The sequence below is a fragment of the Glandiceps talaboti genome, chromosome 23 (genome assembly GCF_964340395.1).
Source record: "Glandiceps talaboti chromosome 23, keGlaTala1.1, whole genome shotgun sequence".
In the NCBI taxonomy this organism is placed as follows: Eukaryota; Metazoa; Hemichordata; class Enteropneusta; family Spengelidae; genus Glandiceps; species Glandiceps talaboti.
In genome coordinates this window covers 14,975,127-14,995,803 of record NC_135571.1, presented here as the reverse complement: position 1 = coordinate 14,995,803, position 20,677 = coordinate 14,975,127, and the positions used below count along the sequence as shown (strand labels likewise).

At 36.4% G+C, this 20,677-nt stretch overlaps 1 protein-coding gene across 1 annotated transcript in view; it reads left to right on the top strand.

The window, feature by feature from the left end:
• LOC144452787 (uncharacterized) overlaps positions 1-20,677 on the top strand; it is a 53,379-nt gene that overhangs the window by 14,183 nt on the left and 18,519 nt on the right. The window contains exons 3-8 of the mRNA XM_078143941.1: positions 3,664-3,861; positions 8,146-8,326; positions 10,767-10,918; positions 12,944-13,111; positions 14,176-14,370; positions 17,265-17,331. Of these exons, the coding sequence (XP_078000067.1) occupies positions 3,664-3,861; positions 8,146-8,326; positions 10,767-10,918; positions 12,944-13,111; positions 14,176-14,370; positions 17,265-17,331 (961 nt within the window). The remainder of the gene's footprint in view (positions 1-3,663; positions 3,862-8,145; positions 8,327-10,766; positions 10,919-12,943; positions 13,112-14,175; positions 14,371-17,264; positions 17,332-20,677) is intronic.

Sequence of the window (20,677 nt, the reverse complement as noted above, 5' to 3'; positions counted from 1 at the left end):
TTTCGAGACGACAAAAGTAATACAAATTTGTGTTGCAGTGCAGGATTATAAAAGTAATTAGCAATATATTTTGACCTTATACAAGTATAAAATGGACATACAAGTAAAAAGTGGAATTCATCCTCTACTTGATTTAAATTACACATATCACAAAGTCTCTCTACTCTTGGAGTATCATTCTAACGACTTTCAAAGTATGTGTAGAGGTTCTAAATCTACAAAGCATCACTTTGAATATTGGTTTATCAAGAGAGGTTAAATAAGGTTCCAGAGACAATTCCTTTTTAAATGAAGCATAACAATCAAGTTTTCTAGACGTAAGCTTACTAATACAGCGATCAACTTCCTCAATGACAATCATGGCATTCAGAATATCATGGTCATCAGTGAAATTACCTCCCTCAACGTCTACACTGTCAACAAAACGCTTGATTTCTTCATAGTACTCGGTATTACCATCACTACTCATACCTGGGGTATTCAATAAATTTGAAAAATAATCAAACCAGTTATCATTAGATATATTACTAGAAATGGGAGACGACTTCGCCTTTACCATAGACCAAAAAGAGTTTGAGTTTGGTTGCTCGGCGGCAGTAACTAACTTTTCCAAATTGCAAGAGTAATATTCTGCTTTCTTTTGCTTAATCAATTCTCTATACTCACGTTTACCCTTCTTTAGTTCATCTAAATTAATGTATGGTCTGTTATTTCTATAGTTATTTAACTTACAATTCACTGTACGTTTAAACCTTTCACAATCACTATCATGCCAAGAGTTACGTGAGTGCCACCGATGATTACATTCAATTGTTTGCTTCATCTCACAATCAGCACTCTTTAACATATTCAGCAAACAGTCAGTTGCTTGATTAATATTCAAATTACTGATAAATGTGTCAAAACTATGCATCTGTTGTCTAGCATCAGCAGAGTTCCAATAGTTTAAAAATGTAGGTTGCAAATTACTATTCCATACATACTCAGTATATGAAGTTACACACCCGGCATCTTGAGTTCTAATTCTATCGGAATTGTTTACATTAACAGACTGGTCGCCATCAAGGCCTTTAAAAATGAAAACTAGAGGTTGATGATTGGATTCTACCCTCTTGTCAATATAAAATTGTCGAATATTGAGAAAGTTACACGACTCTGTCAAAAGATAGTCAATAACTCTTGTTCCAATTTCATTCACAAAGGTGAAATCCCCACTACCCAATTATATAAATAATCTACCATGGACAATCCGTAAGTTGGTACTTTTACAGAATTGAAGAAGCTCCCTACCGGCAGGATTACAAATCTTATTACTCGAGATTCTTGTTGGAAAATTATTCTTATCATTTATAAGGAAATCATCTGGAAATACAAATCTAGCTATATCGTCATCTGAGTTATCAGGCTCATTTGCACAGCGGGCATTGAAATCACCACAAATATAAAGTTGTGCATTTGGAAATTCGTCATTAAATTTTGCCAACTTATGTTCAAGAACGTCTAGTGTATGTTCCGTATACGAATTAGAAGACTTTGCGTTAAAGGGGGTAATATATACAATTGCAAATATAGCAACAGGTGCATACATGTAGTCCATGGCCTTACTGTAAAAGAATAGCCAAACAATATTTAACTGAAGAGCTTAGGATATGTTTGACCTTGAATAATAGCAATTCTATATAAAATACGGTGATTCCCCCAGGATGTCTTCCATATTTCGATGTTTTCACTCTCGACTTATGAACAGATTTAAATCCCTCGATCTCACAGGTTTACTTGTTAGAGACCCAAGTTTCAATCAAACAGATTACATCAAATTCTTTAAAGTATGAAATTAAGCCTCGGTCACACATTTTTGCGACTAAACCATGAATGTTCCAACAAAGACTGTGAAGATCTATAATATCTGGTATGAATTGTTCACTAGAATTGTTTATGTCTACATAATGTGGCCGCTATCCTAGCTCCCAGTTACCCTTGTTTCATGTAAAGGCCATATGTCGTCCCTTACATTATCATAGACATATGTCATCCCTTACATTATCATAGACATATGTCATCCCTTACATTATCATAGACATATATCGTCCCTTATATTATCATAGACATATGTAGTCCCTTACATTATCATAGACATATATCGTCCCTTACATTATCATAGACATATGTAGTCCCTTACATTATCATAGACATATATCGTCCCTTATATTATCATAGACATATATCGTCCCTTATATTATCATAGACATATATCGTCCCTTACATTATCATAGACATATGTAGTCCCTTACATTATCATAGACATATGTAGTCCCGTACATTATCATAGACATATGTAGTCCCTTACATTATCATAGACATATGTCGTCCCTTACATTATCATAGACATATGTAGTCCCTTACATTATCATAGACATATGTCGTCCCTTACATTATCATAGACATATGTCGTCCCTTACATTATCATAGACATATGTAGTCCCTTACATTATCATAGACATATGTAGTCCCTTACATTATCATAGACATATGTAGTCCCTTACATTATCATAGACATATGTCGTCCCTTACATTATCATAGACATATGTCGTCCCTTACATTATCATAGACATATGTTGTCCCTTACATTATCATAGACATATGTCGTCCCTTACATTATCATAGACATATGTCGTCCCTTATATTATCATAGACATATGTCATCCCTTACATTATCATAGACATATGTCATCCCTTACATTATCATAGACATATGTCGTCCCTTACATTATCATAGACATATGTAGTCCCTTCAATCTTAAGTTTATCAAATGATAGAAAGGCTCTTTTATTCTGTTTGCGTGTCGTTACTAAGTGACGACCAAGTTTATGTTTGATGTCTCTCATTCTCTTTGTAAAATTTCTTAGCAGGGAATTTCTGCTAGCAGTGTATAGACCCAAACAGTAATCTTGTATACTCTCTAGCAGTGTATAGACCCAAACAGTAATCTTGTATACTCCCTGGCAGTGTATAGACCCAAACAGAAATCTTGTATACTCCCTAGCAGTGTATAGACCCAAACAGTAATCTTGTATGTTCTCTAGCAGTGTATAGACCCAAACAGTAATCTTGTATACTCCCTAGCAGTGTATAGACCCAAACAGTAATCTTGTATGTTCTCTAGCAGTGTATAGACCCAAACAGTAATCTTGTATACTCCCTAGCAGTGTACACGTATAGACCCAAACAGTAATCTTGTATACTCCCTAGCAGTGTATAGACCCAAACAGTAATCTTGTATACTCCCTAGCAGTGTATAGACCCAAACAGTAATCTTGTATACTCCCTAGCAGTGTATAGACCCAAACAGTAATCTTGTATACTCCCTAGCAGTGTATAGACCCAAACAGTAATCTTGTATACTCCCTAGCAGTGTATAGACCCAAACAGTAATCTTGTATACTCCCTAGCAGTGTATAGACCCAAACAGTAATCTTGTGTACTCCCTAGCAGTGTATAGACCCAAACAGTAATCTTGTATACTCCCTAGCAGTGTATAGACCCAAACAGTAATCTTGTATACTCCCTAGCAGTGTATAGACCCAAACAGTAATCTTGTATACTCCCTAGCAGTGTATAAAATATAAACTGAATTAAATCACTATACTATTTTCCCCCCCAGAAATGTGTATGTTTTCATCTTGATAAGACAGTATGGACAGCCAAACAACAGTTACTACTGACTTTACCTAGAGAACTTCAAGATGGTGGTAACTATGGTTTATACCTACCTCCAGAAAGTGGTAAAGCTGGCAAATTTCTAGATGAAGAACGCTTAGTCAAAGATTACCCTCTATCAGGACCTATCGGTTTCTTAGAAGTAAGTGAACAGTCTTTGATTTATAATGTCCATGGTGTTTTCACACCAAATTTACAAAGTGAAAATTGTAAATTTTCTGTTGCTGTATTTTAAATAGGACTTAAAGAATGAACATACTTACTTTATCTTAACATACCGAGAATGTATGTTAAAAATCTGTTTTTCTTGTTAATAGTTGTTGATCACCCAGTACCAGCAGTAAGCAAAGCTAGTCAAAAACCTTTCTTTCAAAATTGTTAAAAATATGTCAATATCTCAAAAAATATCACACATGTAATGAAATCATAAAATGTACAGTAAGAGTTGAATGTATAACAAGATAAAATATCACACATGTAATGAAATCATAAAATGTACAGTAAGAGTTGGATGTATAACAACATTAAAATGTACAGTAAGAGTTGGATGTATAACAAGATAAAATATACAGTAAGAGTTGGGTGTATAACAAGATAAAATATACAGTAAGAGTTGGATGTATAACATTTATTGAGCTTTCAATCTGTCTTGGTGGACAATAAGGATCATCAACCAAGACAGATTGAAAGCACAATGCTGAAAAGTTTGCATCCAGAATGGCTTTATCAAATTTGATGAAACTTGCCACAGATATTGATCATACAGAGATATGATAGTTCTTAATGAAATTAAGTGTTGTCAAATAATTGGTCATTTGCATAATTAACAAACTTTCGCAATTAGGGCCTATAAAAAGAAAGTGCACCAAATTAGATAAAACATGCCATAGATATTGATCATACAGAGATATGAAATCAGGTGCTGTCAATTAATTACTCATTTGCATAATTAATGAAGTTTGACAATTAGGGCCTATACCTAGGAAGACTATAGTACCGATATGTATTTGGTCTTATAGTACTGATATGTATTTGGTTCTATAGTACTGATATGTATTTGGTTCTATAGTACTGATATGTATTTGGTTCTATAGTACTGATATGTATTTGGTCCTATAGTACTGATATGTATTTGGTTCTATAGTACTGATATGTGTTTGGTTCTATAGTACTGATATGTGTTTGGTTCTATAGTACTGATATGTGTTTGGTTCTATAGTACTGATATGTGTTTGGTTCTATAGTACTGATATGTATTTGGTTCTATAGTACTGATATGTATTTGGTCCTATAGTACTGATATGTATTTGGTTCTATAGTACTGGTATGTGTTTGGTTCTATAGTACTGATATGTGTTTGGTTCTATAGTACTGATATGTGTTTGGTTCTATAGTACTGATATGTATTTGGTTCTATAGTACTGATATGTATTTGGTTCTATAGTACAGTGATATGTATTTGGTCCTATAGTACTGATATGTATTTGGTTCTATAGTACTGATATGTATTTGGTTCTATAGTACTGATATGTATTTGGTTCTATAGTACTGATATGTATTTGGTCCTATAGTACTGATATGTATTTGGTTCTATAGTACTGATATGTATTTTGTCTTAAAGTACTGATATGTATTTGGTCCTATAGTACTGATATGTATTTGGTTCTATAGTACTGATATGTATTTGGTTCTATAGTACTGATATGTATTTGGTTCTATAGTACTGATATGTATTTTGTCCTATAGTACTGATATGTATTTGGTCTTATAGTACTGATATGTATTTGGTTCTATAGTACTGATATGAATTTGGTCCTATAGTACTGATATGTATTTGGTTCTATAGTACTGATATGTATTTTGTCTTAAAGTACTGATATGTATTTGGTTCTATAGTACTGATATGTATTTGGTCTTAAAGTACTGATATGTGTTTGGTCTTATAGTACTGATATGTATTTGGTCTTATAGTACTGATATGTATTTGGTCCTATAGTACTGATATGTATTTGGTTCTATAGTACTGATATGTATTTGGTTCTATAGTACTGATATGTATTTGGTTCTATAGTACTGATATGTATTTGGTCTTATAGTACTGATATGTATTTGGTCCTATAGTACTGATATGTATTTGGTCCTATAGTACTGATATGTATTTGGTCTTAAAGTACTGATATGTGTTTGGTCTTATAGTACTGATATGTATTTGGTCTTATAGTACTGATATGTATTTGGTCTTATAGTACTGATATGTATTTGGTCCTATAGTACTGATATGTATTTGGTTCTATAGTACTGATATGTATTTGGTCTTATAGTACTGATATGTATTTGGTCCTATAGTACTGATATGTGTTTGGTTCTATAGTACTGATATGTGTTTGGTCTTATAGTACTGATATGTATTTGGTCTTATAGTACTGATATGTATTTGGTCCTATAGTACTGATATGTGTTTGGTTCTATAGTACTGATATGTGTTTGGTCTTATAGTACTGATATGTATTTGGTCCTATAGTACTGATATGTGTTTGGTTCTATAGTACTGATATGTATTTGGTCTTATAGTACTGATATGTGTTTGGTTCTATAGTACTGATATGTGTTTGGTTCTATAGTACTGATATGTATTTGGTTCTATAGTACTGATATGTATTTGGTCTTATAGTACTGATATGTATTTGGTCCTATAGTACTGATATGTGTTTGGTTCTATAGTACTGATATGTGTTTGGTCCTATAGTACTGATATGTGTTTGGTTCTATAGTACTGATATGTATTTGGTCTTATAGTACTGATATGTATTTGGTCCTATAGTACTGATATGTGTTTGGTTCTATAGTACTGATATGTATTTGGTCCTATAGTACTGATATGTGTTTGGTTCTATAGTACTGATATGTATTTGGTTCTATAGTACTGATATATATTTGGTCCTATAGTACTGATATGTATTTGGTCTTATAGTACTGATATGTATTTGGTCTTAAAGTACTGATATGTATTTGGTCTTATAGTACTGATATGTATTTGGTCCTATAGTACTGATATGTGTTTGGTTCTATAGTACTGATATGTATTTGGTCCTATAGTACTGATATGTGTTTGGTTCTATAGTACTGATATGTGTTTGGTTCTATAGTACTGATATGTATTTGGTCCTATAGTACTGATATGTATTTGGTCTTATAGTACTGATATGTGTTTGGTTCTATAGTACTGATATGTGTTTGGTCCTATAGTACTGATATGTATTTGGTCCTATAGTACTGATATGTATTTGGTCTTATAGTACTGATATGTGTTTGGTTCTATAGTACTGATATGTATTTGGTTCTATAGTACTGATATGTGTTTGGTTCTATAGTACTGATATGTGTTTGGTCTTATAGTACTGATATGTATTTGGTTCTATAGTACTGATATGTATTTTGTCCTATGGTACTGATAATGTATTTGGTCTTATAGTACTGATAATGTATTTGGTCTTATAGTACTGATATGTATTTGGTTCTATAGTACTGATATGTGTTTGGTTCTATAGTACTGATATGTATTTGGTCTTATGGTACTGATATGTATTTGGTCCTATAGTACTGATATGTATTTGGTCTTATAGTACTGATATGTATTTGGTCCTATAGTACTGATATGTATTTGGTTCTATAGTACTGATATGTATTTGGTTCTATAGTACTGATATGTATTTGGTTCTATAGTACTGATATGTGTTTGGTTCTATAGTACTGATATGTATGTGTTCACTATAGTACTGATATGTATTTGGTTCTATAGTACTGATATGTGTTTGGTTCTATAGTACTGATATGTGTTTGGTTCTATAGTACTGATATGTATGTGTTCACTATAGTACTGATATGTATTTGGTTCTATAGTACTGATATGTGTTTGGTTCTATAGTACTGATATGTATTTGGTCTTATAGTACTGATATGTATTTGGTTCTATAGTACTGATATGTATTTGGTTCTATAGTACTGATATGTATTTGGTCCTATAGTACTGATATGTATTTGGTTCTATAGTACTGATATGTATTTGGTTCTATAGTACTGATATGTGTTTGGTTCTATAGTACTGATATGTATTTGGTTCTATAGTACTGATATGTGTTTGGTCTTATAGTACTGATATATATTTGGTTCTATAGTACTGATATGTATTTGGTCTTATAGTACTGATATGTATTTGGTCCTATAGTACTGATATGTGTTTGGTCCTATAGTACTGATATGTATTTGGTTCTATAGTACTGATATGTGTTTGGTTCTATAGTACTGATATGTATTTGGTTCTATAGTACTGATATGTATTTGGTCCTATAGTACTGATATGTATTTGGTTCTATAGTACTGATATGTGTTTGGTTCTAGTACTGATACAAGTTTCCTTGTATTACAGTTTAAATATAAAAGAAAAGTGTACAAACAACTGAAGCTGGATAAATCTCAAATCCGTAGACTGCATACTAAAGCTAATTTAAAGAATTTCATGGACTTTGTAAAGGCAGGTTCTGTAGACAAAGTTAGTAAATTACTGGATAAAGGACTAGATCCTAACTATCAAGATGACAAAACAGGAGGTAAGTTATCACTCTCCCCTCAAGCTTGTCGTTCCTAGTGCAGTGTTCATGGTGATTTATTTTCATTGTGTATGTTGTATTGTAGTGTGGTGAGTCTGTATGTGAGCATAACTGTAGTGTGATGAGTCTGTAATCTAAGGTGAGTGTAACTGTAGTGTGGAGAGTCTGTAATCAAAGGTGAGTGTAACTGTAGTGTGATGAGTCTGTAATCTAAGGTGAGTGTAACTGTAGTGTGGAGAGTCTGTAATCAAAGGTGAGTGTAACTGTAGTGTGATGAGTCTGTAATCTAAGGTGAGTGTAACTGTAGTGTGGTGAGTCTGTAATCTAAGGTGAGTGTAACTGTAGTGTGATGAGTCAGTAATCTAAGGTGAGTGTAACTGTAGTGTGGTGAGTCAGTAATCTAAGGTGAGTGTAACTGTTGTGTGGTGAGTCAGTAATCTAAGGTGAGTGTAACTGTAGTGTGGAGATTCTGTAATCAAAGGTGAGTGTAACTGTTGTGTGGAGAGTCAGTAATCTAAGGTGAGTGTAACTGTAGTGTGGAGAGTCAGTAATCTAAGGTGAGTGTAACTGTAGTGTGATGAGTCAGTAATCTAAGGTGAGTGTAACTGTTGTGTGGAGATTCTGTAATCAAAGGTGAGTGTAACTAGTGTGGAGAGTCTGTAATCTAAGGTGAGTGTAACTGTAGTGTGGTGAGTCTGTAATCTAAGGTGAGTGTAACTGTAGTGTGGAGATTCTGTAATCAAAGGTGAGTGTAACTAGTGTGGAGAGTCTGTAATCTAAGGTGAGTGTAACTGTAGTGTGGAGATTCTGTAATCAAAGGTGAGTGTAACTAGTGTGGAGAGTCTGTAATCTAAGGTGAGTGTAACTGTAGTGTGGAGAGTCTGTAATCTAAGGTGAGTGTAACTGTTGTGTGGAGAGTCTGTAATCTAAGGTGAGTGTAACTGTTGTGTGGAGAGTCTGTAATCAAAGGTGAGTGTAACTGTTGTGTGGAGAGTCTGTAATCTAAGGTGAGTGTAACTGTAGTGTGGTGAGTCTGTAATCAAAGGTGAGTGTAACTGTTGTGTGGAGAGTCTGTAATCTAAGGTGAGTGTAACTGTTGTGTGGAGAGTCTGTAATCTAAGGTGAGTGTAACTGTAGTGTGGAGAGTCTGTAATCTAAGGTGAGTGTAACTGTAGTGTGGAGAGTCAGTAATCAAAGGTGAGTGTAACTAGTGTGGAGAGTCAGTAATCAAAGGTGAGTGTAACTAGTGTGATGAGTCTGTAATCTAAGGTGAGTGTAACTGTAGTGTGGAGAGTCTGTAATCTAAGGTGAGTGTAACTGTAGTGTGATGAGTCTGTAATCTAAGGTGAGTGTAACTGTAGTGTGGAGAGTCTGTAATCTAAGGTGAGTGTAACTGTTGTGTGGAGAGTCTGTAATCTAAGGTGAGTGTAACTGTAGTGTGATGAGTCTGTAATCTAAGGTGAGTGTAACTGTAGTGTGGAGAGTCTGTAATCTAAGGTGAGTGTAACTGTAGTGTGATGAGTCTGTAATCTAAGGTGAGTGTAACTGTAGTGTGATGAGTCTGTAATCTAAGGTGAGTGTAACTGTAGTGTGGAGAGTCTGTAATCTAAGGTGAGTGTAACTGTAGTGTGGAGAGTCTGTAATCTAAGGTGAGTGTAACTGTAGTGTGATGAGTCTGTAATCTAAGGTGAGTGTAACTGTAGTGTGGAGAGTCAGTAATCAAAGGTGAGTGTAACTGTAGTGTGGAGAGTCTGTAATCTAAGGTGAGTGTAACTGTAGTGTGAACTGTAATCAAAGGTGAGTGTAACTGTAGTGTGAACTGTAATCTAATGTGAGTGTAACTGTAGTGTGGAGAGTCAGTAATCTAAGGTGAGTGTAACTGTAGTGTGAACTGTAATCAAAGGTGAGTGTAACTGTAGTGTGAACTGTAATCAAAGGTGAGTGTAACTGTAGTGTGAACTGTAATCTAATGTGAGTGTAACTGTAGTGTGGAGAGTCAGTAATCTAAGGTGAGTGTAACTGTAGTGTGGAGAGTCTGTAATCTAAGGTGAGTGTAACTGTAGTGTGGTGAGTCTGTAATCTAAGGTGAGTGTAACTGTAGTGTGATGAGTCAGTAATCTAAGGTGAGTGTAACTGTAGTGTGGTGAGTCTGTAATCTAAGGTGAGTGTAACTGTAGTGTGGTGAGTCTGTAATCTAAGGTGAGTGTAACTGTAGTGTGATGAGTCTGTAATCTAAGGTGAGTGTAACTGTAGTGTGGTGAGTCTGTAATCTAAGGTGAGTGTAACTGTAGTGTGGTGAGTCTGTAATCTAAGGTGAGTGTAACTGTAGTGTGATGAGTCTGTAATCTAAGGTGAGTGTAACTGTAGTGTGGTGAGTCTGTAATCTAAGGTGAGTGTAACTGTAGTGTGAACTGTACTTTCATTTCTTTACATTTTACAGAAACTCCTTTGTCAGTGGCTGTTACAATAGACAAAAGTCACCCCCTCATTCCAGTGTTAGTGAATGGAGGTGCTCATTTAGATTACAGAGGCTTAGATGGTATGACACCACTTCATAAAGCAGCCAAGAAAGCTAATTGCAAAGGATTGAAGGTAAGCAGTGGGTATGCATGCACACGTGGAGTCAACATAAGGAAGGTGTTTTACAAAATGTATAGTAAACAAGCATGGAATTGTATGATGTACATGTATGAAACTAGGCTTGCTACATTATCTGCAGTTTCTTCAAACAACAAGCATCTTGTGACCATATATACTGTACCTTAGCTGGTTCTTGTGGGGTAGAATACATTATAAGCCTCCAAAGGTGGGGGGGGGGGGGGGGGGGCTATTGCAATGGGCTCTGTCTGTCCGTCCATGTGTCTGTCCATAAAACATCATTTCTCAGACATCCAATATCCCATTTCTTTCAAATGTGGCACAAAGGTGACATATCATATGGGACATATGCACATCACTTTGTTTTTTGATATATGCGAATTTTACCAAATGGCTGCCATATTTGTAGTCAAAATGGCTGCCATATTTGTAGTTAAAATTCAATATTTGGTACATAACTGGAAAACTGTAAGACACAAACACTCCATTGAAATGTCTACCCCTATATTATCAAATATAAGCTATCTTTTGAGACCTTGCCCTTGACCTTCAGGACCTTGACCTTCAGGGTCAATTATCAAAATCAATCCTATTCCTACCTATCAAACACACATTGTAGTACTTACATCTTGCCAATTTCTTTTGAATCATGTCAAGTAATATTGAAGAAAGGAACTTGACACAAGTATTATTTTTGTTGCTCATATCACTTTTACTGAATAGCAGCCATATTTGTTGTTAAAAATCATTATTTACTGCATAACTCAAAAACTGTAATACATAGTATGTAGAGACTCCACTCAGGCTCCCAGTACGATGAAGATCAAGATTATTGCCCCACCAGAACGTAAATACTCTGTGTGGATCGGCGGCCCCATCTTAGCTTCACTGTCCACCTTCCAACAGATATGGATCAGCAAACAAGAATATGATGAATCTGGTCCATCCATCGTCCACCACAAGTGCTTCTAAACTCTGGTCCTTTACTAACATTACATTTGCAACCACTTAGACGACAATGAACATTACAACACAACAATGACCAATCATTCTTTACATAACGTATTTCAAAATGGCTGCCATTGAGTGCACCAAAGATTAGATTAGTCATTTCTGTGTCTATAATAATAATAATAATAATAAACATTTATATAGCGCCATATATCCACGACAGTGCTCATAGGCGCTTCACATTTGAAATAAATCAAAAGCTACTGCAATTACAAGTATGGCTGTAAAAAAATGGCAACGTTATAATGATTTAAAATTATTTAAAGAGTACATCTAAATCGACTAAATCTAAATAAATAATTGGTAAGAGTAATTCAGTTTAGATTACACACTGTAAATCTGGGTGAAAAGGTGAGTTTTCAACTTGCGTTTGAAAGTGTCAATTTCTGTGCATTGTCTGATGTGACATGGGAGATTGTTCCAAAACATCCAATATCCCATTTCTTTCAAATGTGGCACAAAGGTCTATACCCATACCATATGCAATCTATCTTTTGAGACCTTGACCTTTGACGATGATATTGACCTTATGTTTATTACATAGCTTAAGATTACATGGTATGTTTATTACATAGCTATAGACTACATGGTATGTTTATTACATAGCTATAGACTACATGGTATGTTTATTACATAGCTACAGACTACATGGTATGTTTATTACATAGCTATAGACTACATGGTATGTTTATTACATAGCTATAGATTACATGGTATGTATATTACATAGCTACAGACTACATGGTATGTTTATTACATAGCTACAGACTACATGGTATGTTTATTACATAGCTACAGACTACATGGTATGTTTATTACATAGCTATAGACTACATGGTATGTTTAGTACATAGCTATAGATTACATGGTATGTTTATTACATAGCTACAGACTACATGGTATGTTTATTACATAGCTACAGACTACATGGTATGTTTATTACATAGCTATAGACTACGTGGTGTAATAATTTTTGTTGCATCTTTGTATGTCTGTGATTATTTTCAGGTTATGTTAGATTTAGGTGCATCTCCAAATCACAAGGACAACAAACGTTTAACACCACTATACTACACTATGCTGTATGGGGGTAATGCACAATGTGCTCAACTCTTACTACATGATAGAGCTGATGTCAATGTTACTGATGACAGAGGTTGGACTGAAATACACCAGGTAAGAATTTGACATAGTCTTTGATCAGCAAAGGGAAATACACCAGGTAAGAATTTGACATAGTCTTTGATCAGCAAAGGGAAATACAAGTTACACATCAAACCTTGCAATTACTTTCCAACAAGTAAATAGATTCCATAGGGAAATTGAGAAATGTTTAAATTGTCAATAGTTGTTAAAACAAGTTTTCCCTGACTACTCCGGTTCCCTGCTTCTTCAACACTGGGGCACTAGGGCACTGCTCCTGTGGCGACTTTTCAACAAATTTCCAAATTTATTTGGACGAATAAAGATTATTATTATTAAGTTCTATTCCACAAGTGATTTATTTAAATACAGAACTGAGCGAAATAAATGTATACCAAATAGATATTCATAACTACATGGTTGGAAGTTGACTATTATTTGTACTAATAAGATAATTTATAACAGTATCCATTAGGAAGTGAAACCTAAATTTGAGGATTAGCACACTTAGTGGAGATGACTATCACACAGTTTCACAATCTTTCTTATACAGGCCAGTAAATTAAATGCACAGAAACCAACTTATGGACTTCTGTGTAGGTATGACAATGATCACATCAGAAATAATTTTCTGTGAACACAATTTTAATTAATGATTTGACATTGTTTTGTATACAGGCATGTCGATATGGTAGAGTACAATTAATGATTTGACATTGTTTTGTATACAGGCATGTCGATATGGTAGAGTACAATTAATGATTTGACATTGTTTTGTATACAGGCATGTCGATATGGTAGAGTACAATAAATGATTGACATTGTTTTGTATACAGGCATGTCGATATGGTAGAGTACAATTAATGATTGACATTGTTTTGTATACAGGCATGTCGATATGGTAGAGTACAATAAATGATTGACATTGTTTTGTATACAGGCATGTCGATATGGTAGAGTACAATTAATGATTTGACATTGTTTTGTATACAGGCATGTCGATATGGTAGAGTACAATAAATGATTGACATTGTTTTGTATACAGGCATGTCGATATGGTAGAGTACAATTAATGATTGACATTGTTTTGTATACAGGCATGTCGATATGGTAGAGTACAACATCTGGAGTTATTACTGTATTATAAAGCTGATATGAATATACAAAATGAGGCAGGCAATACGGCATTACACATATGTGCCTTATACAACCAAGAGGCCTGTGCTAGAGTTGTTTTATTTCGGGGTGCTAATAAAGATACCAAGAACTATGCAAACCAAACAGCTTTCCAGGTATTGTAATTTTGTATTGTTTTACTCAGTACTTCATCTATTTACTAGCCTAGAGACTTGTTATGGGGTGACTATGGCCCCAGCACTATTACTAGTCTAGAGACTTGTTATAGGGTGACTATGACCCCAGCACTATTACTAGTCCAGAGACTTGTTATGGGGTGACTATGGCCCCAGCACTATTACTAGTCTAGAGACTTGTTATAGGGTGACTATGACCCCAGCACTATTACTAGCCCAGAGACTTGTTATGGGGTGACTATGGCCCCAGCACTATTACTAGTCTAGAGACTTGTTATAGGGTGACTATGGCCCCAGCACTATTACTAGCCCAGAGACTTGTTATAGGGTGACTATGACCCCAGCACTATTACTAGCCTAGAGACTTGTTATATGGTGACTATGGCCCCAGCACTATTACTAGCCTAGAGTCTTATTATAGGGTGACTATGGCCCCAGCACTATTACTAGCCCAGAGACTTGTTATAGGGTGACTATGACCCCAGCACTATTACTAGCCTAGAGACTTGTTATAGGGTGACTATGGCTCCAGCACTATTACTAACCTAGAGACTTGTTATAGGGTGACTATGACCCCAGCACTATTACTAGTCCAGAGACTTGTTATGGGGTGACTATGGCCCCAGCACTATTACTAGCCTAGAGACTTGTTATAGGGTGACTATGGCCCCAGCACTATTACTAGCCCAGAGACTTGTTATAGGGTGACTATGACCCCAGCACTATTACTAGCCTAGAGACTTGTTATAGGGTGACTATGGCCCCAGCACTATTACTAGCCTAGAGTCTTATTATAGGGTGACTATGGCCCCAGCACTATTACTAGCCCAGAGACTTGTTATAGGGTGACTATGACCCCAGCACTATTACTAGCCTAGAGACTTGTTATAGGGTGACTATGGCTCCAGCACTATTACTAACCTAGAGACTTGTTATAGGGTGACTATGGCCCCAGCACTATTACTAGCCTAGAGACTTGTTATAGGGTGACTATGACCCCAGCACTATTACTAGCCCAGAGACTTGTTATAGGGTGACTATGGCCACATCACTATTACTAGCCCAGAGACTTGTTATAGGGTGACTATGACCCCAGCACTATTACTAGCCTAGAGACTTGTTAGAGGATGACTATGACCCCAGCACTATTACTAGCCTAGAGACTTGTTATAGGGTGACTATGACCCCAGCACTATTACTAGCCCAGAGACTTGTTATAGGGTGACTATGACCCCAGCACTATTACTAGCCTAGAGACTTGTTATAGGGTGACTATGGCTCCAGCACTATTACTAGCCTAGAGACTTATTATAGGGTGACTATGGCCCCAGCACTATTACTAGCCCAGAGACTTGTTATAGGGTGACTATGACCCCAGCACTATTACTAGCCTAGAGACTTGTTATAGGGTGACTATGGCTCCAGCACTATTACTAACCTAGAGACTTGTTATAGGGTGACTATGGCCCCAGCACTATTACTAGCCTAGAGACTTGTTATAGGGTGACTATGACCCCAGCACTATTACTAGCCTAGAGACTTATTATAGGATGACTATGACCCCAGCACTATTACTAGCCCAGAGACTTGTTATAGGGTGACTATGGCCCCAGCACTATTACTAGCCTAGAGACTTGTTATAGGGTGACTATGACTCCAGCACTATTACTAGCCTAGAGACTTGTTATAGGGTGACTATGGCCACATCACCATCCATGTCACTTGTGGTGTTATTTATGGTAGTGTAAACAGTTGCATGGCACCAACTCCATCAGTGTCATTAGTCCCCGTGGACGAAGTCCGGAACGGGGACTTATGGATTGGGTTCCGTCTGTCTGTGCATCCGTCCGTCCGTCCGTCCGTCCATCAGTCCGTCTGTCCGCAGCTGTTTCTTGGAGATGCCTGGACCGATTTTTTTCAAACTTGGTACAGGGGCAACATACTATGGCATACATATGCACGTCAATTTGTTTTATGATACGATCCAATATGGCCGCCTAGCAACCATTTTGTTTGCGAATTTTCCCTGTCTAAAGCCATAACTCAGACATGCTTTAACAGATCTCATTCAAAGTTGGCATTAGGACAGTGTTCTATGACATACATGTGCATATTCATTGTTGTCATGATACGATCCAATATGGCTGCCTAGCAGCCATTTTGTTTGTGAATTTTCATGTCCAAAGCCATAACTCAGACATGCTTGAACAGATCTCATTCAAAGTTGGTATTAGGACAGTGTTCTATGACATACATGTGCATATCCATTTTCATTGTGATACGATCCAATATGGCTGCCTGGTAGCCATTTTGTTTGTGAATTTTCATGTCCAAAGCCATAACTCAGACATGCTTGAACAGATCTCATTCAAAGTTGGTATTAGGACAGTGTTCTATGACCTACATGTGTATATCCATTTTCATTGTGATACGATCCAATATGGTTGCCTGGCAGCCATTTTGTTTGTGAATTTTCCATGTCCAAAGCCATAACTCAGACATGCTTAAACAGATCTCATTCAAAGTTGGTATTAGGACAGTGTTCTATGACATACATGTGCATATCCATTTTCGTTGTGATACGATCCAATATGGCTGCCTGGCAGCTATTTTGTTTGTGAATTTTCCATGTCCAAAGCCATAACTCAGACTCCATTTTCATCGTGATATGATCCCCCATACCCAACCAATCCTTTATTGTTGTAGGCATATACATGTCCAACAAGCACACACAACATATCTAAGTCTGTTTGATTTATGTTCACAAATGTTGTTGTGTGATCAGAGTATTGATAATTCCTTAAAAACCAATTATAGCGGGGAGTATGTCATTCTCAATGACTTGTTTAATCATTGATTCCTATTGTTGACAGGTTGCTATTGTAGCCAATAATTTTGAAATGGCTGAAATGATCAGAAACCACAAAGTACAAGATGTTGGTGAGTAGTAACAATTGTCTTTTGTACCTTATTGACTTCTACTCATGTTTTGTTCATTTCTTCTTTCAGTGCAATTGCCCATTTACTATAAGTGTCTATTCTTGTTCATTTATTTTTAGTCCCCCCCCCCCTGTAAGGCTACTACAATGGGCCCTATCCTTGGGGGTTCTGTGCAGAATTGTTCCTGTACTTTCCCATTCATTCATTTACTCAGTCATTCATTCATTCATTCATTTATTAGCACAACTGAACTAGGTTCAGTAATGCTATAGGCATGGTGAAATGTCTGTGTGTGTGCGTGTGCGTGTGCGTGTGCGTGTGCGTGCGTGCGTGCGTGTGTGTGTGTGTGTGTGTGTGTGTGTGTGTGTGTGTGTGTGTGTGTGTAAGTGATTTAAAGTCAAAAACCTCCAGACTGATTGGCTTGGTATGTGGTGGAGATGTTATTTAGGGCATGAAAATGAGAAATTGTTCAAATAAAAATAATCACATCAGAATTGTTCATTTTGGGTAAAAAAAAAATGTAATTTTTGGTCAAAAAACGCAAACTCCAAAACTACTGGGCTTATTGGCCTAAAATTTGGCAACAACGTTCTTTGGGGTTTGTATTAAGATTTGTTCATCAGTAATATGCAAATTAGGGCTGAACATTTGTATTTTTGGCCAAAAACCTTTTATTCCAGAACTACTTAGCAGATTGGGCTGAAATTTAATGGATATGCATCTGGGGGTGTATAAAGCATATATTGATCTCATGAGTGATATGCTAATTAGGTGTATCAATATGAATTTTGGTCAAAAATTTATATCTCAAAAAGTACTTGGTCAGTGAGACTGAAACTTGGTGAGATGTTTCTGGAATTCTGCAGACTTTTTTTCAAAACATTTTGGCACAGTTGGCCCTGTCAAACATGACTACACCCTTAGCAACAACCAAATCATTAATGGCAGTATATTTTGGTAAAATAACATCATCTGGTAGGTAAGTGAGTAAACATTCGAAAAGTGTAGCAACAAGACCACTCCCATAGTAACAATAAAATGATCATGCAAAGTGCAAAGATAACATCGGGGATTCATAGACAGGTGGATGAACATTTAAAAAATGTATGCAAATATGTCTAGCAACATGACCACTCCCATAGCAACAGCCAAATGATCATGTACATTGCAAAGATAAAAACAGGGTTGAATAGGCAACTGGATAGTCATTTAGCAAATGAACACCCATACCTAGCATGGATCAGCATGTGGGTAAACATTTTTAAAATCATACAGTTGTGTTACAATGCTATTGGCACTGATTTTTATTTATTCATTCATCCATCTATCCATCTATCCATCCATCCATCTATCTATCTATCTATCTATCTATCTATCTATCTATCTATCTATCTATCTATCTATCTATCTATCCAACCACACACACATTATCCATCTATCCATCCATCCAACCACACACACATTATCCATCCATCCATCCATCCAACCACACACACATTATCCATCCATCCATCCATCCATCCAACCACACACACGTTATCCATCCATCCATCCATCCATCCATCCATCCATCCAACCACACACACATTATCCATCCATCTATCTATCCATCCAACCAACCACACACACATTATCCATCCATCCATCCATCCATCCATCCATCCATCCATCCATCCATCCAACCACACACACATTATCCATCCATCCATCCATCCATCCATCCATCCATCCATCCATCCATCCATCCATCCATCCAACCACACACACATTATCCATCTATCTATCTATCCATCCATCAATCACACACACATTATCCATCTATCCATCCATCCATCCAATCACACACACATTATCCATCTATCCATCCATCCATCCATCCAACCACACACACATTATCCATCTATCCATCCATCCATCCATCCATCCATCCATCCATCCAACCACACACACATTATCCATCTATCTATCTATCCATCCATCCAATCACACACACATTATCCATCTATCCATCCATCCATCCATCCATCCAACCACACACACATTATTCATCTATCCATCCATCCATCCATCCATCCATCCAACCACACACACATTGTCCATCTATCTATCCATCCAACCACACACACATTATCCATCCATCCATCCATCCATCCATCCAACCACATGCACATCATCCATCCATCCATCCAACCAACCAACCAACAAACCAACCAACCAACCAATCTATCTATCTATCTATCTATCTATCTATCTATCTATCTATCTATCTATCTATCTATCTATCTATCTATCTATCTATCTATCTCTCTCTCTCTCTCTATCTATCTATCTATCTATCTATCTATCTATCTATCTATCTATCTATCTATCTATCTATCTATCTATCTATCTATCTATCTATCTATCTATCTATCTATCTATCCATCCAACCAACCAACCACACACACATCATCCATCCATCCATCCATCCACACACACATCCATCCATCCATCCAACCACACACACACATCCATCCATCCATCCATCCATCCACACACACATTATCCATCTATCTATCCATCCAACCAACCACACACACATTATCCATCCATCCATCCATCCATCCATCCATCCATCCATCCATCCATCCATCCATCCAACAACACACACACACACACATTATCCATCCAACCAACCACACATACATTATCTATCCATCTATCTATCCATCCATCCAACCAACCACACACACATTATCTATCTATCCATCCATCCATCCAACCACACACGCATTATCCATCTATCCATCCATCTATCCATCCAACCACACACACATTATCCATCCATCTATCCATCCATCCATCCAACCAACCACACACACATTATCTATCCATCCATCCATCCAACCACACACACATTATCCATCTATCCATCCATCCATCCAACCACACACACATTATCCATCTATCCATCCATCTATCCATCCATCCATCCAACCACACACACATTATCTATCCATCCATCCATCCATCCATCCAACCAACCAACCAACCACACACACATTCTGTCAGCTAGCAATTTCATAGATGTAAATCTGTATTGCTATCAGTAGAAGCCTTACACAACAATATTTAAGATAGGCAAATGAAAAAATGTAAAATGTGTTGTTCATTTTGTGAATATTTGTGGCATACTATATTCCAAACATAATTATTTTTCATTTTCTTCTTCACATATGCTCAATAGATGCCTGTAAGTATTGCTTGATTTATATATTTGGATGTAGTTGTTATTCCTATTCCAACATGTAGAGATCTTTAGAATGTTTTCAGTATAGAGATCTTTAGAATGTTTTCAGTATAGAGA